At 35.7% G+C, this 27632-nt stretch overlaps 1 protein-coding gene across 5 annotated transcripts in view; it reads right to left on the bottom strand.

The window, feature by feature from the left end:
- SREK1 (splicing regulatory glutamic acid and lysine rich protein 1) overlaps positions 1-27632 on the bottom strand; it is a 48935-nt gene that overhangs the window by 14130 nt on the left and 7173 nt on the right. For 2 of the 5 annotated variants that reach the window (XM_027040855.2, XM_027040848.2), the window contains exons 2-10: positions 25284-25417; positions 19653-19768; positions 14135-14299; positions 13815-13993; positions 12480-12610; positions 11487-11601; positions 6591-6710; positions 5848-6216; positions 2396-2491 (exon numbers count right to left, since the gene is read on the bottom strand). In XM_027040855.2, coding sequence (XP_026896656.1) covers positions 2396-2491; positions 5848-6216; positions 6591-6710; positions 11487-11601; positions 12480-12610; positions 13815-13993; positions 14135-14299; positions 19653-19768; positions 25284-25417 — 1425 coding nt within the window. Of the gene's footprint in view, positions 1-2395; positions 2492-5847; positions 6217-6590; positions 6711-11486; positions 11602-12479; positions 12611-13814; positions 13994-14134; positions 14300-19652; positions 19769-20054; positions 25196-25283; positions 25418-27632 lie in introns of those variants that run through there. The other 3 variants (XM_053223428.1, XM_027040871.2, XM_027040864.2) reach the window with 2 other exon arrangements.

Genomic DNA, 27632 nt, shown 5'->3' with positions numbered 1-27632 from the left:
AACAAAGAAAGAAAAAAGAAAAGCTGAGTTTTTAAGAAATGGTATTGATCAATAGGAAAGCTTACCTGAATGCAAAAACTAAAACCATAAAGTATGAAAAGGAACAATTGGGGGCGGGGATTCTCTAGAAAAGACCTTTCTAACTTTCTAACTCAAAATCCAGAAGTCATAAAAGGAAACACTTGAGGGGCACTGTCTGGCTCAGTGTGTAAAACATGCAACTCTCAATCTCCGGGTTTTGAGTTTTGAGCCCCATGCTGGGTAGAGTTTACTTTAAAAAAAGGTTGGGGGGGGCAGCGGGGGGAGCGAATGGGTGGCTCAGTCAGTTAGGCATCCAACCTCAGCTCAGGTTACGATCTCGTCCAAACCCACCTCAGGTTATGATCTCGCAGCTTGTGAGTTCAAGCCCCACATCAGGCTCTCTGCTGTCAGCACGGAGCCTGCTTCAAACCTCTCCCTCCCTCCCTCCCTCCCTCCCTCCCTCTCTCTCTCAAAAATAAATAAATATTTTTTAAAAATAGAAAAAAAAAGAAAAAAATTGAGAAATCATATAAAAATCAAAAACTTTAAGCACTTGGGTGGCTCAGTCAGTTACACATCCGACTCTTGATTCTGGCTCAGGTCAAGATCTCAGAGTTACGGAGTTTGAGCCCCGAGTCAGGCTCTGGGCTGAGTGCAGAACCTGTTTGGAATTCTCTCTGGTCTCCCTCTCTCTCTTCCCCTCCTCCACTTGTGCTCACATGCTCTATCAAAATAAACTTAAAAAAAAAATCAAGAACTTGTATCATCAAGTCTCGTAAGTAATTTCTGATAACAAATGACAAACTAGGAATGAGACCTGGTATCAAATCACTAAGGAATAATCTCCCTAATACAGGGGCACCTGGCTGGCTCAATCAGAAGAGCATCTCTTGATCTCAGGGGCCAGGAATTAAAGCCTCACAATGGGGGTAGAGTTAAAAAAAAAAAAAAGAATACAAAAAACAGCTCTGGAAATAAGAAAATTTTGAAAACAAACAAAAACCAGATCCCATAGAAAAATGGCCTAAGTACACAAACAACTCACAGGAAATAAAAATGGCCTTCAAATATATAAAGACATGGTCACCTTCACTCTTAAAAGACATGCAACTAGAATTACTAGATACTGGTACCGTTTCTCATCTATCTGACAGACAAAAATCCACAACTTTAATAATATAGTATGTTGTTGCTATAGGAAAACAGGTACTCTCATACACAGCCGGTTAAAGTGCAAACTGCTGCCAATCCTTTTGGAAGGCAGTACAGAAATACTCCTCAAAATCAAACATGCCTCATCTTTGACACAATAACACCACTTCTGGAATTTTCCCACGCACCTGCACAGGACAAAGTAAGTTCAAAGCTATTCATTACAGTACTGTATCATTTACAATAGGAAAATTAAGAAAACCCATTCTACCACAGGATGGTTAAATAAAACCACGTTACTGCCACATAATTGAAGTCCGTGCAGTTGTTAAAAAGAACAAAGCAACATTCTGATGAATACGTAAAGATCTCCAGGTAGTTGGGTAACAAAAAGCAAGGGCGCGACAGTGTGTATTTTGTACTACCTTTTATGAAAGAAATATGGAAAAAAACTATTTCCATACTGTATACCTATACACAAAACTGGAAGGATCTACAATACAAAAAAGTGAAGTCATTACTTATGGGGACAGAGTACATGAGTGCAAAGGTGAAGTTAAGACCTATTGATGTATAACTTTTTATACTGCTGTGATTTCTGAAACATGAAAATGTATAAAACATTACTCATTCAAAACAGAAAGTTTAAAAATGGGGGCACCTGGGTGGCTCAGTCGGTTAAACATTCGACTCTTGATTTCAGCTCAGGTCATGATCTCATCAGGGTTTGTGGGTTTGAGCCCCACATGGGGTCTGCTTGGGATTCTCTCCGCCCCCCACTCACTCTCTGTCCCTCCCTTGCCTGTATTCTCTCTCTCTCCCTCTGTGCCCTCCCCTGTTCCTGTTGTCTTTCTCCCTCTCTCTGCCCCCCACCTGCTAATGTTCTTTCTCTATAAATAAGCCTTAAAAAAATAAAAACAGGGGCACCTGGGTGGCTTAGTTGGTTGAGTGTCCAACTTCAGCTCAGGTCATGAACTCACAGCTCGTGGGTTCGAGCCCCACATCAGGCTCTGTGCTGACAGCTCAGAACCTGGAGCCTGCTTTGGATTCTGTGTCTCCCTCTCTCTCTCTGCCCCTCCCCCGCTCACACTCTGTCTCTCTCAAAAATAAATAAAACATTAAAAAAAATAAAAATAAATAAATCAAGTTTAAAAATAGATTAAAAAGAAAATTTCTCTTCCCCCACTTAGGTCCTTGGATTTAGCACATGCTTTCAACCTACCCCCTAGGGGATGGAGACCTAGAAGATTTCCTTTTTACAGTTTTTGATGTTCTTGGTGATCTGGAAGAACTCCTGCTTCTCCTCCTACGCCTTTCCCTGAAAGATGAAAATATGTCATTTAAAAATATAGCAATTTAAATACAGGACAATTCAAATATACAAAAGAAAAGAATCCTTAATGCTCTCAAGTGAACAGTATGCTTAAAAGGTTAGTTTAAACTCATGTTATCTCATTTCAGTGCAGGTCAAATTCTGAGCAATTTTATAGACATGGAAAATATGTTCTAAGATTTCATAATAGAAAAGGTAGAAGACCTTCTTTTCATCTGGTTTATGTGAACAATAATTTCCTGAATAGAAAGAATATTAGATGTTTCTGATTCTCTCAAGTAGGTTCTTCCTCAGCATCTAAAACATTTTTTATGTATCCAGATCCTCTGTCATGCTTCTAGCTCCTCGCTGCCCCACTGTGGATTATTTCTGAACAAGGTAATAGGCCCTTTTCAAGAACTAAAAGATTAAGTTGGCTTGTAAAAAGTGAACTTATCAGATCTGAGCATTTAGAATGTCTCTAAAAAAGTATTTACATTAATTCACTTTACAGAGAAATTGTTTTACCCTCCAACTTCCTACCATTTTATTACTCTATTCATTTAAAACTGAGTGCACAAGTTGCTAAGACAAAAGTAAAACAGTTAAAGCCTGGGGCTTAAATATGAAATAAAAAATAACTACTACCTTGATCAACATTGTTTAGTATTATTAAAAACTATTTTGCTTAACTTGTTAGCAAATGATGCATATTCAAAATTACTTCATTGAAAACCTGGCCAAATGAGAAACAATGAATTTCAAGATGTCCATAATTCAGGGGATAAGATAGGGGAACATACTAATTATAATTAATGTGTCTAACGACCTATCTCACAAGAAGCCCTGATTATTAGGCCATATAGGTGAAAGAACCAAATCCCCTAGAATTCAAGTCCTCCATACCACTTCAGCAAGAAGATTCTAGGCTAATAAAACATTTTGCCAACATCTCTCATTATAAAATATAAAAAAAAACTAGATAATGCTCAGATGTGGTAGATACAGATGTTTAAAAAAAAACCTCAAGACCTTTGGAAACACAATTCCAATTCTACCTAAGGCTCTCTCATCCATTACCCAATTTTAGTTCCATGACACCCCAAAATTACACGTCCTGACTAAAGTGAAAATTAGGTAACGATATTCCATTCAGTTAATGCCATGTCTTAACAGCTCAGCACAAGTACGGGAGGTACTTATCTCACAGCATGAGAATGTCAGTGTATCTTACTTGTTTACACAAAATGATTCTACTCTGACCAGTTTAAGTCTTCACTCAAGAAGCACTATGTACAGGGGGACATCTAATGACTAATACCTGATGTCATTGAGAGCTAAGGCTGGAAAGACAGCAATCTAGAGTGTCAATTTGTTGAGAAAAAAGCAGTCAGCTGTAGTTTGAAGAACTGTAGTTGGTTAGACTTAGATTGAAACTTTGATTCCACACCTTATCAGCTGCATAACTAGGGTCATATTACATAATCTGAGTTTCAATTTTTCCAACTGGAAAACGGAGTTAATAACTCATGCCTTGTGGTGCTGTGATGAGGATTTAAGATAATACTTGTAAAGCACCAAGTACAGTCTCTCGCACAAACCCAGTGTCAATAAATATTTTCTGCTTAAACATCAAAATTTTTTTAAAAAATGCAGATTAGGGGACAATCTTGAAAATAAAAATACCAAGCACACTCTTTTTCTGAGCAGTTAAAATGTTTCCTGTGTACTCAACAATTCAGAGCACATGAGAAACAGAAAAACGCTAAAAGCTAACAAACTGTAACTCTTCGCCAAGCTCTTGTGAAAGCATGAAACATTCCAAACTTCTGAACCTTTAGAAACGGATGTCAGTCAGCGTTTATTCTCCAGGCCCCAGTGGCTAGTTAAGAATATATTTAAGAATGAATGTGAATATCTGAACTTTCTTGAATGGCCCCTGAAAAAATTAAACACTTCAAAGTCAACAAAAAAGTAAATGCAACTAATTTAAAAGGAATCAAAACAGTATTTGTGTTACAAAGGGTAGTGATAACAGAATATGTGACAATAAAATCACTGTGCAGTGAAGCGGCAGTTGTGAGGCTCAACTGGTATCCACAGCAATGAGGCCAAGGTAATTCTTCAGCTTCAGGTCCAGTGTGCCAAAATACGGCAGCCATCTATTATAAGCCCCATTTGAACATAGACTGCTGCTCTCAACTTCATCCTTCTGAGGCAGTTTTTAAAATCAGGTACCAAGTACTGACTATAGAACTCTCAACTAAACTTAACCTCCTAAAAAAAAGAGAAAAGAGCTACTGTACTTCTAATATGAAAGTGCAGAGCAGATGGAGAATTTCCCTAAGCTTCAATTTCTTCATATTTTGAAACCATGATAGTAACAGTCTTTTCACAGACTTACTGTGAAGATTAAATAAGGTAGGTCATGACAAACTGTGCTGAGACAAAATCTGGTATATGGTAAGGCATTCAATAAATGCCTGCAATTATCTTGTATTACCTAACCAAAGACTGGTATTAAGAACAGCCTAAAGTTAATAAAAACAGGAAATATACATTCATCTCCAATTATTTTCTATGCAAAACCACATTTAAAGTATACATAACACTGGCTAACACATGTATTTTTAATATCTAGCTTAACACAAGTTAGGAACCTCCGTTTATCAGTTATGGTATCCTCTGGAGTAATGGATACAGGTTTAGATAATCTTGAATCAAGGAAGGTCCTCTTTTTTGCAGCTGTTACTATGGCAACCTGCTGCCACCTGGTGGCAGTGTACTTATTAATAGAGGGAACAATCTCTAAGAAAAAAGCAAAACCTTAAAATTGACAGATAAACGAAAACCAAAATTTAAACATCATGCACTCACTCAAGAAAAGAAAGCAGTAAAAATTAAAAAGACAAAAAGGACTAAAATTGCAATTTTAGTAATCATTTTGCATATTAAATTTACCATATCATTCCAAAAAAATATAGAAGTCTGAGATCGATTCTTCCCTATTTGAAAGAAAGAAAGAAAGAAAGAAAGAAAGAAAGAAAGAAAGAAAGAAAGAAAGAGAAAAGAAAAACTCGCCCTTGCTACCTCATCCTCCAAGAAAATAACCAATAGCAGCCACTGCCACCACCAGGGTTAAAACAGTGGATTACAAACAACAGTTAAAACTTTTCAGATCATTTTGCCCGATTATCATATCTTCCTCCTCACAGATTCAACACTGTGGCAAATGCTCTAAGAGAGAAATGTTTACTCTGCAATTAGAAGGAAATGTTCTCGTATTATTGGACTGTTTTCTCTTGCATGGAATAATTTGCGTTTTCACTTGTCACCAGTAAAAATGTTAAGCATTATCAAACCTGCTGGAACTACGAGATCTTCTTGATGCATTGTAACTTCTGGGTGGTGTTCTGGATTTTTTATCCTTCTTTCTTTTCTCATCTATCTCTTTGGATCTGTCCTTGTCCCGTTCCTTTTCTTTGTCCTGCTCCTTTTCCTTTTCCTTGTCTCGCTCCTTTTCATGCTCTTTTTCCCGCTCTCTCTCTCTGTCTTTTTCCTTGTCTTTATCCCGGTCCTTTTCCCGGTCTTTATCTTTGTTTTTACCCCGTTCCTTTTCTTTTTCACGTTCCTTCTCCCTGTCTCTCTCTTTTTCCCTTTCCTTTTCTCTATCTTTTTCTTTCACTCTTTCCTTTTCCTTGATCTTTTCTCGGGTGTCTTTTCTCTTGTCCCTTTAAAAACAAAAATAAATAAATAAATTCACAACTAAAATTATTCTACTCCCCAAAAAGGACCTCCCTCTCTGTCCTCAACAATTATCAACACAAAACAATTTATACTAGCTTAGAATACATTACATAATAATTTCTATATAACCCAGGTGCACATGAAGCTGCTAAATGAAACAATTATCAGGCTCAATTAAGTATTTTAGAAACCTCAAGAGTCATTCTGATCATTAGACTCAAATCAATGGCAATCAATATTAATCACTACTAAAACAATCAGAAATAAGTTGCATGTCTCCCATTAAAAACCTAAACCACAGTAATTTTTTAACAAATGAAGCCATAAAAAAATTAACACTAACTTCCCCAAAACTCACCGTGAACGTGAACGACTCCGTGACTTCCGTCTCTCCCTTGATTTAGAGCGCTTTTTATGTGGGCTCTTAGATCTACGTCTGTCTTTTTGTCTTGAACGTGATCTATTATGGGATCTACTCCTAAAGAAAAACAAGTTGTTGGAACGTCAAAACTTACTCTTAGAATTTGTTTTTAAAAATTAAAGATGTCTTTCAGGTAAGAAAAATTTTAAACTGACCCCAACAGTATTTATCGGTATTTTAAAATTCTCTATTATGAAATGCTTTAGATTATTTGAAATAAATTATTTATTGGCAGCTTTACCAAATAGTTCATTATCCAGAACACAAAGACAGAGAAAGAAATTAAATTCTCTTCTATGTCAGACTGAAGCTGGTATATCCAAGTGTGGCTTTTGGCTTTCCTTTGCTAATTATTATATACCAATTATTATAGGACTGCTCTCACAGAACAAGTTTTTATAGCATAAATTAAATTTAACTCTTGACTTACATGGAACAGGACAGCTTGTGGTTAAAGTCCGACAAGAAACAGTGGTTGTATGCCTGAATGGTTTCTCTAAATGGCTGTGAAAGGTTTGTCATAACATATACTAAGAATATATTAAGGATGCACAGTACTAATTATGCTGCTAATGTGACAGGAAAGTAAACATCACTCATGAGTTAAAGCTATATATAATTAAATGTTGGATTCGCAAGACCTTGATTTTATAACTACATAAACACAGCTATTAAAAGAAACCTTTATTACTGGAATTCTTACAGGAAAAATAATAACTCTTACTCCAATTCTGAAATTCTCTAGGCCCCTTCTTCCCACTGAAATCTTACTTATGTGACGTGACTTTTCTCATAATGTCATATCTTAGCAACTATGTATTAAAATATAACAAAACTGAATGCACACGACTTAAATAACAAAGTGATAAGACTCACCAGCTTTGGAGTGAAACAATCCGGCTCTGACACAGCTGTGCCACACACTAGCTGGCTCTGAGAACTCCGGCTAGTCATTACCCTCTCTAAGCCTAGTTTCTTCATCTATAAAGTTGGGAGTCAAAATCATACCTACATCACCTATGGCTGTCATGAGGACTGAGTCAGATGATACACGGAAAACTGCTTAGCAGTCTGGCACAGAGTAAATGCTTAAGATCCTTAATGCTCAATAACATCACTATTAATAATTAACATAACTGAAAACTTTCTATCTTTATATATTCCAAGGAGATCATATAAACTTCCACAACTATGCTTTATACAATTAAAATTCATCTTGATAGTCATGTTTTCAGGAATTAAAAACAAAGATCTATAAAATACATACAGTTAAATATTTGTGGTATGCTAAAAAACCAGAAAAATCTCCAATTTTCCATTAATCAAATCTTGTTTTTTAAACACATTTTTCAGTTAGTTAAAATTTGTTTTCTAATAGCTAATTCTCAACTGAATCACTCATCTATTATATTGCTTTAAAATTATACGTTCATCTTCATACCACATTTTTGATACAAGAAGGTAAGTCACAGTTTGTAGACATCTTTATTATTAATAGTCAAGTACTAGATATTAAGGCAAAACTGAAAACTTTTTTAATCCATTTATAGGAATCCACATAATGGTAATATTTCATAAGGCCTTTGCTTCTATGTACTTAATTGAAAGTCTTAACATTTCTGTTCTAGTTAATCTTACTGAAAATATACATAGTAATTTTGTTTTCCTCCAACACTGCTTTCCAACCTTAAACAAAGAAACACCTTTTAAAAAATTAAGTGTAGCCTTAGTAAGTAAAAATTAATTTAAAAAATGCTGTTCACATGGCTTCATATCTTACCCTATGGTCCTCAGAGTTTGAAAGTCCCAAGAGTAATTACTGTAGTATTTTAATTTTGACATTAAATACTTTCAAGTCCCTATCTCACCCACTAGTCACCTACAAGAAGTGTTTTGATTAGGATCGCTAAAAGCTTCAAGTCAAAAGCAAATCTAATCCAACCACAGATAAAGACTTCAGTGATCATTAGGAGATCTTATTTTAGCATAAAATACAAAACTGCATTTATAAATTAAACTGCAAATACAGGGCAACTTACCATTATGTCTCATCAAAGTTCAACTCTAAGTCCGCTGTTTCCCATTAAAATACTATAAAATGTCTTAAGAGTTCCCATGCTGGTCTGTCAAGGTTACTCATGAAGGTCAAAGTGACAAGAAACTCCTTCCTACCTCCTATTATAAAAGGGGAAGGAACAGGGAAAGGATGGGGGCGCAGGGGTGTTGGGCCTAGAAGGAGGGCTCTAGAAGCATCTGAGGATGCTGAGAAAGTGGAAGAGGGTAGGCCTTCAAAAGCAAAGGATTCTAAACTCACACTCCTGCTATTAAGTTTAGTGGGGGAGAGCCAGAGCTGAGGTTGGTATCAAATCCAACTAGCAGGGGAGGGGAAGACAAGAAATGCCTACCATCCCCCTCCTCCCCTACCAGGGAAGTGGTAACAGGAGTAGGTTCCTCCATATCAAGATCCATAAGTCAAATGTTTCTGAGTAAGGGATTTTTTTTGTCCCCTTAAAAAAAACCTATCTTCTTTTGTATTTCTTTATGAGCTCAGTCAGTAAAGGTCACATGTGGTTCTACATATATAAAAATAGTACAAATTTATAAAATAAATCTATGTGAGTGGTAGGTATGTATATATATATGTGCATGTATATGTCAAGAACAAGCAATTTCTGGAACACCTGAAATTACCCAGTAATTCAGGGTGGCTGAGTAGGTTAAGCATCCGACTTTGGCTCAGGTCACGATCTCACAGCTCCTGAGTTCAAGCCCCACACTGGGCTCTGTGCTGACAGCTCAGAGCCTGGAGTCTGCTTCAAATTCTGTGTCTCCCTCTCTCTCTGCCCCTCCCCCACTCTCTCTCTCTCAAAAATAAACAAACATTTAAAAAAATACAAAAAAAAAAAACCCCCAAGCAATTTCTATTGCTATGTAGTCAGACCTACAGGAAAGCATTCTCACGAATTAAGAACAATTAACAAATTACTTTAAATATTTATTTCATAAATTTCATTTTAGACTGAATAATCCTTCTCCCACTAACCCTTGGAAAGGGAAAATATCCAAATATACCTAACCTAAAATAAGACCAAGCACCTTAAAACAGAATTAAATAATATACTCCAACAGATAAATCTGAATTCACAGACCTCATCAAAGAAACAAATGTTAATCAAGTTTTGCTTTTTTCCAACCTTAGAAAACCATGAAGGTATCAGACTTGGAGCACACCTCTTGTCATCAACACAAAATGAGATTCAGGTCTCGGGTCTCTTTTTTTCTTCAGAAAAAAAGTAATTACTCTTCAGCTCAATTCTGTATTTCCTGTAACTCCTTTACCTTCATCACAGCCTGTCAACCTGCAGAAATATCCACAACCTAGTACCACTGTTTCTGTACCACTTTCCTTCTCCAACTCTGGCTCCTGTGGCACTGCCTTGTTTCTTGCACGTGACACAACTTCCTTCACTTGGATCTGAACTTGCCTTGCTGGAAGGCCTTGAAGGGAAACAGTAAAACCATATCCCCAACAAGATTTTACAAACTAATAACAGAAAAGTATATACGAGTAAATAGCTAGAAGAATAGTTCACTAGAGTCAAACAAAGAACATCGTATTTTTTTTTCCATTTCATTGCTTTAATTTCCTTGGTATCGTAGAAAAACAGACTAAACTGAGCTTGCTAATGAGGTTCAACATACCACATATTGGTTTCCTTTTTTCCCCTCCCCTCGAGCCCTCCTCCTCCTCTAATACCACCACACACCCAGCACAGACACACACACACCTTCCTTTACCCCTTTCTCTTTAGACTGCAGCATGCACGCACATATAACACGTAATTAGGATCCATTATATACAATTTCACATTTCAATATCACCTCCCTCCGTATCTTAAAGAAGACAATAGAAGTTATCACTTTAGCCACGATTCTTTAGGACACTTCCAATCAAGGTGCTATCACAAGTTTACATTCTGAGGTCCACTCTGGACTAAATACAAAGAAACAGAATTTTTTTTAATAAAGAAAATTAAAAGGATAGAATTGTACTCAAAAGTAAGATAAATACGGACAGCTGGGTGGCTCAGTCAGTTAAACATCCAACCCTTGATTTTGGCTCAGGTCATGATCTCACGGTTGTGGGATCAAACCACTCTCTGCGATACCCACTGACATCGCAGGGCCTGCTTGGGATTCTTCTTTCTGTCTATGCCTCCCTACTCACATGCACGCATTCTCTCTCTCAAAATAAAGAAACAACAAAAACAAAAAGATAAATAGAAAAGAAACAGAGTTGAAGTATAACAGCTGGAGCTACAGCTGCCAAGTTACTCCTGTGTTTCAGCTCCCAAAGTGGGTGCAGAAGGCTCTTACCATCAATGTTACCAAAGATGTGAAGCACCCCATTTGACGCATGGAACTAGAGATAGGTAACTGCTGGAAACCAAGATCTGAAGTTCTATACCCCAAGCCTTGAGAAGACAGGGGGTTGGGTGGAGTTCCCTTTTCTCAATAAAAAGAATGAAAAGTTTCTGCCGATTCTGTATGAAGGCTGGTTTAGTCGTAGAAAATTCAAGATTAGAGCACCTTACAAAAGAAAACCCACTTCTAAAACTGAAAATTAGTTGAGATCATAAAAATTATACAGTGATTAGATAAAATTTCATTCTTAACTACAGTATTATAATTAAAGCAACATTTAATGGTAACCATAATTCCTGAACTCTGCTTAAGTTTCTAAATTCTGATATTTAAAGAAAAATCAGAAAATCTTAACTATTTTAAACACAAGACAACAAAACTTTAGAAGATGATAGCAGAAATTCTCACCTGTGTTTTGACTGTGATCTTTTTCGTCTAGAATGGGATTTTGAACTAGACCTGGATTTTGAGCGAGTGTGGGAACGAGATCGACCGCCTTTTCTTTCATTGCTCTTTCCAGACTCTGGGAGGAAAAAACCACTTTGCAGTGTAAGCTCAGAACAATTAAAGATCCCAGTTAATAATCAGGCACAAGTGGAATGTACCACATATAGTGCAAGGGGCCTACTCTCTGTACATCCTCCTCCTGTGCAATTATCCTTCAGAAACATCCAAGAAAGTCATTGCATAAACTCGTTGAGTGCAGCCACCCTGCAGCAGTACATATAAACCAGATGATTATAAACAGCTGTTCGTAGTATTTTGTTGCTGCCATAACGTACGATTATAACATGTCTGTAATTCCTAGGACAGTGACTGTAAATCTTCTCTCCATTTATTTTGCTAGAGTGAAGCTTAAATTCTGAGTGCTAATTTAGAAAATGTGCTCAACTGTAAACCACCTACACATTTTTGCTTGGATTTTTAACTTTTAGTAAAAGCAACATAAAGTCTCAGTAGGTGTTCCTTTTTATCTTGCTAAAACAGTCCCTGTATTTTTTCTGAATCATGGGTTCTCTTTCCTATTTTTAAAATTAAAACTTTGAAGGAAAGTGAATCTTCTCAATTAGAACATTTTAAGTATATTTGTTCTTGTTTTTAGCTTCATAATAACATTTGTACCTTGCTTTAAGCAAATCAGTTTTGAGCACTAACTGTGCTATGAAAATATAAAGAACTGATTAACTCAAGCTAATGTGCCTTAAAATTCAGTATCAAGGGAAAACATATTTGGGCTAAGCAGTTCTTTGACCTTAGACACTAGTAAGTCACTTACTCTTTCTCGAGTTTCAGTCTTCTTGTAAAATGAAGGGACTAACCAAGATAATTTCTAAAATTCCTTCCAGTTCTACGATTCTCTGATCTTAAAGTGTGACCTATGTAACAACACTATTGCCTTACCTGGTTCAATGGCTGCTGAGATAAATGACTGAGCCTCTCGCACTCGCTTCATTACTTCTTCTAACTCCTTAGCTGCAGCCTGAGGTGTCATCTCAGGGGGTTTTACTATTGCATTGTTGGAGTGATTAATTCTAAATTAAAAATATTAGCATATCACAAATACACACCATATTTTACAAAACATAAAACAAATGTTTACATGATACAAAGATTTACATATGTGAGGACAGCTTGAAAGCACACTAAGAACAATACAGCTAAATACAGAATAACCAAAACCAACATCAAAACCATAATTCTTCTCGTTATCACCCATCCTTACCTCTTGCTAACAAAGTCAAAAGCAAGGAAAAAAAGAAGGAAAAACTGAACCCTAGTTGATTTCTTTAACAACTTCAATATACCAGGACAAGTGCTTTTCCACACAACTTAGAATTATAATAAATAAAAATGCTAACACCAATATTAAAATGAATCATTTCTCGTCTTACAAGATTTTGTTGATAGCTCTGCACCCCAGGAGGTTGAAGGGGAAGCTGTGTATTATGTGCACAATTTTAATCAACTGTGAACCATGGGTGAGTCAGCTATAACTTTGAACGTGGGAAGCACCTGATAAAACTCTTCCCTAGCAGGTTACAGTGGTTTCTCTGATGCACATAAATGAATTTGGTGAGTCTCGCTTTACCCCTTTCACATTGAGAAGACAAGCATTCACTAGAAAGAGATTTTTATCCTTTCATACCTGAATCGTGATCAAGCTGTATAACTAATGCAATTACCTACGAAGTTCAGATAAAACTGCTGCCTCAATAATCTGCATGAAATAGAATTTCTGGTCTTGAACATGTAAAGTCTACACCAATTTTTCATTTTGCAAACAAGAATATCAGAAAATATTAAAATTCAAAATGTATGATTTAAAGCATTTCTAAATATTTAATACTATTTTCTTCCTGGGATCTTGGACTTACCAAAATTCTCATTACTGTATTACTCTAAGTTCAACTCTATGTTAAATCATCTGTAAGTTTAGTTATAAAGCAAAACCAATCTTATTATAGCTTATAGAAAAAGACCTACAATCATTACACAAAGCATATAATGTTAACATCAAATCAGATCTTATAAAATAGAAAATAAGACACTGTGAAATATAACTTTAAAGACTAAAATGGTAAGTAACCCATGTACTTCATTTATACTTAACACAAAGTCTTCCTTTCCACAAATTGCCAATTACTATTAAAAAGAAAAAAAAAAGGCCTTAATTATATCAGCAATACTTTAAGTTTTTCCAAAATCATTAAAATTTCTTTGTTTAGGGTTTCTTACTTCAGTGGCCTGTCTCCAAACATAACTCCATTAAAAGCAAGGGCCCTTGGTACAGAATTTTGGTCTGCAAATTCCACAAAAGCAAACCGAGTTGGCTGAGTCTCATCACCTGCCATCCGCACAAACTTCACTTCTCCAACTTGTTTAAAAAATTCAAGAAGTTGATCAGCTGTTGTTGTCTGAAGAAACAAAGTCACGCTTTAATAAAGTATAATCTTTTTTAAAAATTAGGTAAATATTATTTTATCAATCGATAGGACTTTTAAGAATGGGAAAAGATTAAGAGGTCCTACCACTCACTTTTTTCTTAAATTAGTTACCTGGGAATTCAAATTGCCAACGTAGACTGTTCTCCTAATTTCATCAATTTTGGAAGGATCCACATTTCCCATAAGCGGTGGCTGTGGTATCTCTCCAAGTGTTGCAATGTTGGGGTCTAGTGCTGCTGCTGGTATAGCTCCCAAACTGCTAAGGGAAACACCCAACTACAAAAAAACAAACAAACAAACAAACAAAAAATCACATATTTTCTATTAGCATCAAACATTACCACTCTTTAATCTTAAAAAGCAACAATCAACTCAACAAGAATGGAAAGTGACTAGGGAGTCCAGGTGTGTGTCTAAATTATTAAAAGTGAGGTCACAGAAGTTCTATGTACAATTAGAAATGTAACCTAATTCTTTTTTTTTAAGACATAAAAATGTCTTTAATGTTTATTTATTTTTGAGAGAGAGAGAGAGATTGCTATCAGGGAAGGGCAGAGAGAGAGAGAGAAGGAGACACACACTCCAAAGCAGGCTCTAGGCTCTGAGCTGTGGGTACAGAGCCTGACGTGGGGCTCGAACTCATTAACCACAAGATCATGACCTGAGCCAAAGCCAGACACTTAACTGACTAAGCCACCGAAACACCCCAGAAATACAACATAATTCTTATCTGGGTATTTTAAATACTTTCAAACTTGAAACTAAAAATGAACAGTCAATTCTCATTTTCACAGTAGTTACATACTATGAAGTTGCCATGAACTAGATTATTGAATATGTTATCACTCCTAGGGAAAATACAGGGCTAGGTTCCTGAAAGCTTCTGGTCACAGTTTCATCACCAATAACTGCATTATCTTATTTTATGTGTTTCTAGTTAAAGACACCTAATGTAATATATAATGCTGATTCATTAACATTGAACTCACAGCCAGAAGCACTATCAACCAGTGCTTCAATGAACCTTATCTAACCCCTGGGTTTTCTCCGTAAGGCCCATCACAGTCTTCCAGCCCCTCAGGAACATGAGACAGCACTTCAAAACTTGGGTACTAGCTTAAAAAGCAAAATCAGCAAAAGAAATACACAAAAAATATTACAGCATTACAGGTAAGACAAGAAGGCAGGGTACTGCTGTTTGAACTTAGCTGAAAATGAACATATCAAGCAATTCAAATTATTCATCATTCTGTGGGTCAAGAAATGACCAGAAAGTACCGCCATGTACTGATTTTGAGGTTTCAAACATATTTTAGCTAGTTGGTAAATTCACAAGCACAGAATTCACAAATAGTGAGAATCAAGTGTATCCTGGGCATTCAGCAACAGTGACTAAGTTCCTAATAGTTAATAATCATGGCTCCTAACTTTTGCTAACCCTAGAAGATAGATATGAATATTATGCCAATTTCACAAAGAAAAGGACTTACAGAAGTTAATGATTTTCCCAAAGCTATTGAGCTACCAAGTGGTAAAGGCAGGGAACCACTATATACAGACTAAAACTAAAACAGGTACAAAGTTTACCTAAGAAAAGAAATCGAAAATATTAAACTTACTTATACTCTGGTAGGAACAGAAAAAAACCTTTGGATGATCTTTCGTAACATAATTCAGTTTTTAGTTCAAGCATTAAGGAACTTTTTTTAAATTTATTTGAGATACAGAGACAGCGTGAATGGGGGAGGGGCAGAGAGAGAGAATCCCAAGCAGGCTCCATGTTGCCAGCACAGAGCCCAATATGGGGCCTGAACACACGAAGCTGCAGAATCATACCTGAGCCGAAACGAAGAGCAGTACACTTAATCAACTGAGCCACCCAGGTGCCCCAAGGAACATGTTTTTAATGTGAACTTAAATTAGAAAAGAAAGTATCTCAAAATTTGAAAATGGAAAATTCTGCAGAAAAATGCGAAGACATTTCAAGGGGGAGGAAAACACTACAACTTTCCATTTATGCAATTTAAGAAAATTTTGAGCACTGACTGTATATTATTACAAACTAAGATTAAGCAAATACCAAAGAACAAGACTTCCTAAAGGTGAAAATGTAAGTTGATGAAACAATTACCACTTACACTTGTCAAGTGGCCTGTGTATCATCTTCTTAAAACATCCAAAGTCATGTCTTACCCTGCTTAAAACTAATCAATGGCTTCTAATTACCTTTAGAATAAAATTCAAACTCCTTTCCATGGCCAAAAAGCCCTATAATCAGTACCCTATCTCTCTCTCCAAAATCTCACAACACATACTTCCACCACCCCCATTTACAAAGCTTCAGCTATATGGACTGCCATTCTATTTATTCATTGAAAACACAAGTTTTTCCCACCTGATGCATTTCATTTGGCATTCTTTCTGCCAAAACACTCTTCTCCCAGCTTCTGCCAGTCAAATCCTTCAGGCATCATGTCACCGATCCCCTCTAAGAGGCTTTCCCTGACTTTATATAAAGCTTCATTTACTCTCTACAACATCACTGTTTTGTTCTTCACAGCACATACTATAATCTGCGGTATCTTGCTAGCAGATGTTAGATTTGTTGCTCAGCATTACCATTTCAAGTTATCATAAAGTTGTATAAAATATCTTAGTTCAGAGTGAGTGATCTCTATGAATCAAGACTACCACCATCTGAGCCTAGTTTTTCTCCATGTTTGCTTCTGTACTGAGACACTCCTTTTTTCCCCTCACCCCTTGTCTTCTATTGTATAAGGTACAAAGATGTTTGAGCATAACATTAAATTTGTTTTACTGTGCAAAAGAATTACTACATCCCATTAAGTTAAATAACAAATATGGGTCTTATTATTTATTAGTTTTGCATGGATTTAAAGCATTAAACAGGCCTTTCCAGTTGTAAATCTCTTTGATCTGCAAATTTTCTCCACTGGGACACTATACTTGGAATGGGCTTTTCCAAAGCATCTAATCCAACCCCTTTGTTTCTCAAATTTAAAGATCATTCAGTTCTTTAGGAACTTTTTTCTGTCTCTTTTTACTATACCATTCTGCATATACCTATGCTATTTAATAGGGTTGTCACAGCTGTTTGAATTTTAATTAAAATTCAGAGCCTCAGTCACAAGAGCCACGATTCAAGTGCTCAACAGCCCCATATTACTAGTGGCTACCACACTCAATAGTACAGACACAGGCATTTCCAGCACAGCAGAAAGTTCTGTTGAATGTGGATGCTCTGTAACAATAAAATTACCCTTCTTTTTATTAGTCTACTTTCCAGCTCTGGTCTAAGAAACCGAAGTATTTACCCTTTTGGTCTTTGATGGGATAAAGATGATCTAGGTTCCTGATGTAACACTTTTGCTTTCTGACATAGAAACTATGGTCTCCCTGAAGACGAAATATTCTAGGCAGAGATGAATACAAAAGTACAAAAGTCCTAAGGCAAAAATATGCTTGTAACGTCCAAGAAACAACAAAACCAATATGGCCAATATAAAGTAAGCCAGGAAAAGAGGTAGAAAAAAAAGTCAGCGAGGTAAGCAAGCACCAAGTCATAATGGGCCACTTCCCTGTTTTCTAACTCAGTATGTTCTTCATAAATTAAATTTCAACGTAATAGATATCTACAGCTGAAATAAGAGAAAACCATTCCCTCTCAAGGCAACAAATTAAATAAAAACTTTAGGCTATTGCTAAATAAACCCTAAGAATTTTCAAGATAAGAAGACAAAATTGTCTGAGAAAAAGGTAATGATCCAGAAATTGATATGGTAAAATATACCACAAAATAACCAAATTAAAATTTTCTAAAAATTTCTAAAAAGCCCAACTCAAATGATCAGATGTTCTATTAAAAAGCATTTTCCCAAGGGGCGCCTGGGTGGCTCAGTTGGTCGAGCGTCTGACTTCAGCTCAGGTCATGATCTCGCAGTTCGTGAGTTAGAGCCCCACATCGGGCTCTGTGCTGACAGCTCAGAACCTGGAGCTTGCTTCGGATTCTGTGTCTCCTTCTCTCTCTGCCCCTTCCCCACTCATGCTGTTTCTCTCTGTCTCTCAAAAATGAATAAATGTTAAAAAAAAAAATTAAAAAAAAAAAAAAGCATTTTCCCGGGCGTCTGGGTGGCTCAGACAGTTAAGCATCTGACTGGCTCAGATCATGATCTCATAGTGTGTGGGTTTGAGCCCCGCGTCGGGCTCTGTGCTGACAGCTCAGAGCCTGGAGCCTGCTTCGGATTCTGTGTCTCCCTCTCTCTATGCCCCTCCCCTGCTCATGCTCTGTCTCTCTCTCTCTCAAAAATAAATAAACATTTTTTTTAAAAAAAGCATTTTCCCACCACGGATCACAATGCAGGTCTCCAGCAGAACAATCTTATGCAAACAAGAACTAAAATTGTGCATTTCAAAGTTTCAAAGACCACTTTTATAACCTGATTAAACAAACTACCATCCCAGGACACCTAGCTGATACAGTCAGTAGAGCCTGCTACCCTTGATCTCCACTTCATGAGTTCAAGCACAACAGGGGCAGAGCTTACTTTAAAAAGAGGTGGGGGGGGGGGGCAGTTTGTAGTTCAGTTGGTGGAGCATGCAACTCTTGATCTCTGGGTTGTGAGTTCAAGCCCCAGGCTGGGTGAAGTGATTACTCAAAATTTTTAAAAATAAGAAAGAAAAGAAGTATTTAAAAAAAATTACTATCATAAAGCTAGTATTAGTTCATCCCCTAATAATCTAAAACCACAAAGCTAAGATACAACTTGCAATTAAGGTGAATTTTATATTTTGGCTTCCATTAATTTTTGAAGAAAAATGACCCCTCTTTAAATTAAATATGACTGGAATCTTTTACATAAAAACCAAGAGCCCAGGAGCACCTGGGTGGTTCAGTTGGTTGAGGAACTGAGCCTTGATTTAGGCTTAGGTCACGATCCCAGGGTAGTGGAATCAAGCCCTGTGCTGAGCATGGAGCCTTCTGGAGATTTTCTCTCTCTCGCCCTCTGCACTGTCTCCCACCCTCATGCACATGTTCTCTTTCTCTCACTCTAAAAACAAAAACAAAAACAAAAAGCCAAGAGCCCAGTAGCAGCAAAATCTTTTTTAACCCCTCCTAGAAATTACAAAAACAGTAATAAATTCCTATTTAATTGTACACAGTTAATGAAAAAAATATTTCTGCCATGTTTTTATCTTGTTACATTTTCTCAATATCAGACAAATATTTCTCAGAGGTTTTTTTCCTGTTACATAGCTATGGGTATTTTATTTTACTTTAATAGATTTAGTCTTCATGAAATGGGGAATACAGTTACCTAGATTTTCCAATTCCCCATGTGATCTAAAATGCTAAGTGTCAATAACTGATTTTCTAATGAATAATCTACTTTAGTTCTTAAATTTAAATGAATGCCAATTACTTCAGAAGTAATTCCGAAAGTCAGTTTAAACTGTCAGTGATGGGGGGGGGGGGGGTGTTTAAGTAGACATTCTGAATCCTTTTCATTTAAAAAAAATTTTTAAACAGAAATAATTTTCTAAGCTCTTTATTCAGCTAATTACACAAGTAAACATAAATCCGTTTCAAAAAAGGATGTGTAATACTTACTGTAGTCAAGGGATTTGGGGTCGGAATGGGAAGCAAGCCTGCACCAGGCATGAGACTTGTCATGGTTGGAGCAGGAGCCAATAAAGAGAGAGCTTTGGATTCCTCTGGAATTTTACCTGCAGAGGCAAGTTCCAAACATTATGGAAAGCAGAAACACCACACAAACTTTACACTATGATTTTACAATTACCCTTGCACTTAAAAAATAATAATAATAAATGAATCTATCTATCAGATCTGTATAAAGAAATAAATAAGAACTTAAGTCTTTCCTTTTATCCTGCTCTACTAGGAAAAATAAAAGTGAGCAAAACTTCAAAGACTAACAATCTCAATAATGGAATATTATTTTAAAAATTGAATAATGTAGACAATTATTTAACACTTTGAGCTATGGGTCACCTGTACTGGAAACTTAATGTTCATGAACCAAACGATATCAAGCATGGACGCTTTCCCAGGACGGTGTTTTCGCGGTGATCGAAAGTTGTGTTACACATGACAACCGTTCGTGTTGGCTGCATCACTAATAGCACACAGAACATCAGATACAGAAAAGAAGAACATTTTTTAAAGTTTAATCCCCAGAAATGGCAAATAACCAAATTAGTCAAAAAAAAGAAAAGGAAAAACAAATATGTGCGAATTGAAATTTGTTCCTTAATGGGTGCCCCTATCCTGGTTACTAAACCTACCTACTGGTGATGCAAACAATTTTAATAACCTCCCAATAAATTCCATTCACTTTCAAGTAGACAGAAAAAAACAAAAGCCTACTGCAAGCAATCAGCTTCAATTTAAAAGGAAGCCTACACCCATCCAGTTAAGAAGACATCTCACCAACTAGGTCAGAGACGCCTAAAAGAATCCAATTTCAAAGAATATGCCTTGGGAAACTTAAAATTTTTGAGAATTCCTAACAATAAAAGTTCCCTAGTCTCAGGAAACTTCTTAAACTCCTGACTTTTAGAACCAATTTATGTATCCTTGTCTGAAGAGGGGTGGTTAATGCCTAAATGTCTTGCTTGTAAGTATCTTAACTGCCTAATAAAAATAACGACAAAAACACTAAAATATTCTTAGACACTAAGAAAAAAATCCCTACAATTAATGAAAAATCTACTCTAAGATAAGTTCAATTTGCTGTATTTAACTATTAAATTCTAACCAATTAATTTTGATAAGAACTGCAACTTTCACACGTTTTCCCATTGTGTCCTCTCTCTTACCGCCCCCACTAAAATAGTTCTTAAAAAGTTGACTACAGATATCGATTTTAGAAGAACTACTTATAATTATGTGGTAGTTGGCTATACACTTCCATTATGGAGTCTTCAAAAATAATTTAAAACACAGTGTACAAAGTCACACTAAATTGGAAATAGCATATGGAGTACGTTTCAAAAGCACCATGCTGGATTTTAGAGGAAGAAATTCTATTTAAAACAACCAGATGTGCAGGATAAATCTCTAAACAATATTATCTGCATATACCTCTAAACATGGATGGAATTCAAGACAGCTTTTAAATTTTGCTTTAAATAATGGTTACACCTTTGTTATAACAGAAAAATTAACATTTGATTAGCTTTAACAAACGCCTTTTCCCTAAATTTTGCAACATCTAAGTCTCCATTAATGTACTAATTTCAAAAACAGTTATCTTTTTATTTCATGTAAATTCTGCACAAGCAAAGAATTTTTTAAACATGCATAAATATAAATAAAATGTAGGTAGGCCTTACTGAAGACATGAAATAACAAGAATTTATTTTATGTTATTGGTACTAATACACGTATCTGTATACCCACATATATACTAAGCTATTTATATTACTACCGGACCCGTTTTACGTATTATTTTTCAAATGCTTATAAAACCTGAACACATCTTGATAAATCAATTGAGGTTCCACAGTGTAAATCTTATGCTTCATTACCCTAATGTGTGCACCCAAAAAACAAACAAACAGTTTCAATCTGTTAATGTTCCCAATTTAGAATTACTTGTCAATTAAATAAGCATAAGTGTCTACAAGACAGTGTAGTAAAACTACACAACGTATTCAACACAGGCTAAAAGTTGAATACTTAATATTACAAAGACTCACTTATCAATAGGTTGTCTGACCCTCACTGCCTATCACAGTAGTAATAAACTACTATAAATATTAAGTCTAACCATAGGTAGGCACATGTTTTAATTCTAATTACCATTAAAGATCCTTTAAGAAAAAAGTCCCATTGCTTAACTTCCAAGACAGAATTCTATCAAAATTACCTTCCAAATACTATCAGAGTATATCAAAGTATAAAGCAAACAAGCATTTAGCATTTTTCCCAAACTATACTCCTCAAAAACAACTGAGAGGAAAAAGAGCTCTCATGGTATTAAAATTAAGTACTAATCCTAATCCTCAGATTCCATTTAGAAGCTGGTAACATCTGAAAATTTTTCAAAAAATTCAAGCAGAGAAACATACATGAAAGTAAGTTTTCAAGCTTCTCAAATATCCATTCCCCATGCAGGCAAGTAAAAGTCTTCATAAGTCAAGGAAGTAAGTTATTTTCTAAGAAATTTACTTATTTTCCTTGAGGATTTTGTATGCTTAAAATTCTACGGGGAAGGATGAAAATTAAAAACTATCAGTTGGTTTTTATGAAAGATGTAGATTTGGGAGAAAAACTGCAAAAATGTTGCAATGAGATCACAAAATGTTCCTAACAATTCTACCAGTGTTTTAGTGTTTTGAGAACAAAATGTACCTGTGCAGTCTATAATACCAATTAAGACTCACTGAGCTTCACAACACTGTATCCTAGTTTACTATGAAAATTTACTTTATCGTAAGCTTGAGCTCTGCTAATCATCTCCCAATATAATCTGCAAAGCAATGTTATGAACCCTTAATGGAATACCATTTACAAAGAACTGGAAAACCAGCTCACAAGTTAAAGTGAAAGAGATTTAACAAAACAAAAACAAAAACAAAAACAAAAAAAAGGGACAAAATAAAGAAAAAGAAATGAAATTAAAGTAAAACAATAAAAAACAGAGACAGGGCGTCCATCTTCTGCGGTTCAGACTCCGATCTCATTTCCCCAATGAAGGTTTCACTTGACGGCAGGTTTAGTGGCATGGCAAACAATGCCTAACTCAGGCAAGTGTAACAGGTCTGCCTTGGCCAGTCTAGTCATCTAATAATGCACAAATATCACATAGAGAAAACATACAAAACCAAATTAATAGTCAAAATCCATCTACCAGAAAATGTGGACATAAAGTTACGACTGATGATTAGGCTTGACACCCTTGTTATGTTTGACCTTATCTTTTTCTAAGTGTTAACACTTATAAAAAAGAAATCTGAGATGCACGCAACAACAAAAAGGTCATATTTGGACAAGTATAATGAAAGTATATTTTATTTTGAAATGGCATGTTTCATTAACAATAGTTAATGCTTACTCTGTATGAAACTTACACACCAAACATTACTTATACAGCTTTAGGAGCTTGTTACAAAACTGTGTGCATTACAAAAACAGCAAATTGAAAGAAACTGAAAAAATTTTCTTAAAACTGTTTCTATGGTTTTCTCGTTTCTTTCATAATGCTGTTTCTGTAACATCAAAGAAAGAATGCAGTCAGTAAAGTGAACACAAGAATGTTTACAGCACCCATCTCCTCTAAGAGAACTTACTCCACAGGAACTCTTCACTTTGGTTTACTTCAAACTCACTTTGCTACTCTTTTAGTATAACAATACATCATAACTTTGCTTGCAGCACATAATCAGATCTTTGACAGCTCACTGTAACATAGTTCAGTTTCTATAAAGTCATTCTGTGGTATTTAGTTAAACTAGTGAAAAATGTGTATCTGAATGCTTCTCTAATACCAATTATTTTATCAGTCAGTGCTCTAAAATACAACTAAACTTTCATGTTCAAAACCAGTGAAATGGTCTCAAAATGGCAACACTAGTAATACTCAAGGGCTATTATAATAAATTTGTATTTATTAATCTTTATTAAGCAAAACAAACAAAAAAAGGGAACCTCTTACACACCCATAACCTTGAAAACTTATGACAAATAACGGTCTGGGCTTCTTAAATAGATGAAAAAAATCAATGGAATATAGCAAGGTTCCAACAAAGCAACACTGGTAAGTATTCTTCCTTCCAATTCAGTAATGAGCTAACATAATACAAGGTCCTGTGCTGGTGATGGCATAATTTTCAGATATGATTAATATTCCCAATTAATATACTAATTTCTTTTTTCCCGTGCAGTTTACCTGGCATGAAACTGATAGGAACTTGATATGCACAACTAAACCATTACCAGCTTTCTCACCTTGCTTTCCAACTGTGGGCTCACGGTCCACTTACAGATCAACAGGTAAGGATGGGGATTCAACAAATAATTACCTTTAACCCATTTTATTCCCCCTACTCCATTCTAACCCCCAGGCATGGGAAAAGACTTTCAAATTTATCTGAAAAAAATACAGAATGTGCTATTCTGGGACTTCAAAACCAACAGAATGGAGCTCACTGTATCTAACTATAATGTTTCTGACATCCCAGAATAGGCATTCTGAAATAAGTATAAAACTTTCGAAGCACAGCAATGTTTACCATATACTAGGTTATTTTAATATTAACCTGGTTTCTAAAAGAGGTTTTTAAAACATGACATATGAAAATTCATTAAATTGTTCCAGGTAAATTTTTTATGTTGTAAAACATTTACCATTCGCTAGTGAAAACAAGTTTTAAAGACATTTAAATTATAATAACCTATTCTAAAATCCATGTACACATGCCATTATCTGTACTCTGAATAAAAGTTAATCACACACTAGAACTGTCAAATTCAGCACAGCCTATTATATGTGAATGACTCTAAATAGAAGTTACTAAAAAATAAGTATTAGTAATAATTAGCTCTGGCCTTGTTCCCATCTTCAACATCTATTTCCTTGATGGAGGCCTTGGAAAATTATTTTCCATTATTTTTCTTCAATTACCCAACCTACCCTCCAAGAAAAGCAAGCCATTAAAATAAAAACATAAATTTCAGTTGCACAGCAGTCACACTGAATATAAAATAATGGTCCCAGCAACAAGGTGAATTACCTTACGAGGATATGTCAGAGATTAAATTATGAATATTTTTCTTACAAATACCATTTATCCCCAATTTGGCAAAATGCATAGCTTTTATTTATGTAATACAATTAATATTGTATATATAGGGGCAAATGCTCACTTATTTACATATTAAAAATAATTTCCCCTACCACCCTAATATTTCAGAAAGCTTTGTTTACAACTTGCGAATTAACTACAAAAAACAAAAGCAAACCAGAGAAGCCAAGTAATTCATGAAATTTTTAAATGTTTGGCTATTAAATCTCAAGCATATAGAAGTAATAAGTCAACCATTTTAATATATTTTATTATTAGGTAAAAATTATTTCCTTCTCCAAATTTCACTCATACACACACGCACACACACACAACAGAGTACTATCTACCTACCAATTTCTAGGAAAGCCAAAGGTAGTAACACACAGGACAGAGATTACAATAATAGAAAAAAAACACATAAGATACCAACCTTCTGCACAAGGGACAACTATCAGAGCTCTGTCAATAAAAACCGTGTTAGTTAGATGCTGGGCCACGCCAACACTTGATGGGTCACGAAACTTAACATAACATACTTTGGAAGAAAAAGCAAGAGGTGTGTTGCTGCAAAATAAAAAGAAAAACAATTGGACTAATAAACATTTGGCTGATTTTGTCATTTTCATTTGAAATTTCTTTCTCAGATCTTTACACAGTCTTACATAATCAAGGCAAGAATTTTGACTGCTAAGAATCATTAAGACATGAAAATGTCTTTCATTAATGTCTTCATTAAGACATGAAAACTTAGCCTTTTTAAAGTTTTTATTCAAATTCCAGTAAACACACAGTGTAGTATTAGTTTCAAGTTTACAATATAGTGATTCAACACTTCCATACATCACCTGGTAGTGCTCATCACAGCAAGTGCACTCCTTAATCCCCATCACCTATTTAACCCATCCCCTCACCCACAGCCCCTCTGGTAACCATTAGTTTGTTGTCTGTAGTTAAGAGTCTGTTTCCTGGTTTGTCTCTTTTTCCCTTTGCTCATTTGTTCTGTTTCTTAAATTCCACATATGAGTGAAATCACAAAGTATTTGTTTTTTCTCTGACTTAATACGCCCAGCATAAGACTCTTCAGCTCCATCCGTTTCATTGCAAATGGCAAGATTTCATTCTTTCTTACGCCGAGTAATATTCCACTGTGTGTGTGTGTGTGTGTGTGTGTGTGTGTGTGTGTCTTCTTTGTCCATTCACCAGTCAATGGGACATTTGTGCTATTTCCATAATTTGGCTATAAACATCGAGGTGCATGTACCCCCTCTGAATCAGTATTTTTGTATTCTTTGGGTAAATACCTAGTAGTGCAACTGCTGGATGGTAGGGTAGTTCTATTTTTAACTTTTTGAGGAACCTCCATACTGCTCTCTGGAGTGGCTGCACCAGGCAAAATTTAGTCTTTTAGTAGTAATTTGCCTGCAAAGGCTGACAGCAATTTAGGAAGGCCTATCACCTCATCGGTAAAAACTTGACATGTAAATTAATGAATACTTAATCAGAGTGAAACATGAAAACAGTTGATTTAACCCAAAAATGTTCAACCAGTACATCATCAATAGGCACAATCACTTTATAGAAGCCCCAATCCTCAAGACTTCAAATTTTGTAACCATTTCCAACCCTTTTAACTAAAAACTTCACCAGAATCTTACAGACAGACATCATGGTATGAAAATTAAGGTGTTTTGCATATACTACACTGCTTTACCCTAGGCAGCATTGCGATTTTCCAGACAAAAGATTTTACAAACAAAATTTTACACATTTTATACCCAGAAAAGCATAGACCCTTCTAAATCCTATCAGATTCAGTTCAGTCTGGCAAGCCAGACACAGCCCAGATGAAAGCAGTTTTTCCAGAATATGAATCCATCTTTTTAGATTCCAAAATATCTCAGTGATGATCATTTTGTCAATCTGTCCACGATTATGTTCAATTAAAGTCTAAAACTGTCTTTAGCAAGGACAAAAGCCACCGAAGCTAAATATATACCTAATATATAATATATACAGTCCTTTAAAGCATTAAGATATTTCACACTAAAACAGGAGAGACCAGGGGCTCCTGGGTGGCTCGGTCGGTTAAGCATCCGACTTCAGCCCAGGTCATGATCTCACATCTCGTGGGTTTGAGCCCCGCATCAGGCTCTGTGGTGACAGCTCAGAGCCTGGGGCCTCCTTCAGACTCTGTCTCCCTCTCTCTGTCCCTCCTGCACTTGCATTGTCTGTGTCTCTCTCTCTCAAAAATAAATAAACATTAAAAAATAAACAAATAGACCATTTGAAAAATATCATAATTGCGTTGTGCAGTAAGGCATTTACTTTACAAAAGAGATCACGGAAGTTGACCATAATCCTAACCTGAGTAAATGGCAAAACTGGGACTTCAGTCTAAGTCTAATCATCTAAATCCAAATCTCATGCAATCTTATTCATTCAACTAATATAGAATTTTAAAGCATCTTAATGTACTATTTAATTAGCAATTCCACAAACAGAAGCCATTTTCAAAATTAAAAAAAAATCTTTTACATAAAGCAACATATCCATCTTGACAATGGTTAAATATACATATTAATGCTATTAATAAAATACTGTGATAACAGAAGACATTTGCATTTAGAACTTGAAACTATTTATACTATTAACATAAACAGGGTAATACAAGTTAACAAAATCAAACTACCTCTTTCTCACCCAACCCAACCCAATTCACTCCTAAGCCTATCCAGTTCAGGCTTCCACAGGCACTCTCCAACAATGACTACCCCAACCC

Source organism: Acinonyx jubatus, chromosome A1 (assembly GCF_027475565.1).
Source record: "Acinonyx jubatus isolate Ajub_Pintada_27869175 chromosome A1, VMU_Ajub_asm_v1.0, whole genome shotgun sequence".
NCBI lineage: Eukaryota > Metazoa > Chordata > Mammalia > Carnivora > Felidae > Acinonyx > Acinonyx jubatus.
Note: the sequence above shows the minus strand (reverse complement) of the source record. Positions and strands in the feature narration are given on the sequence as shown.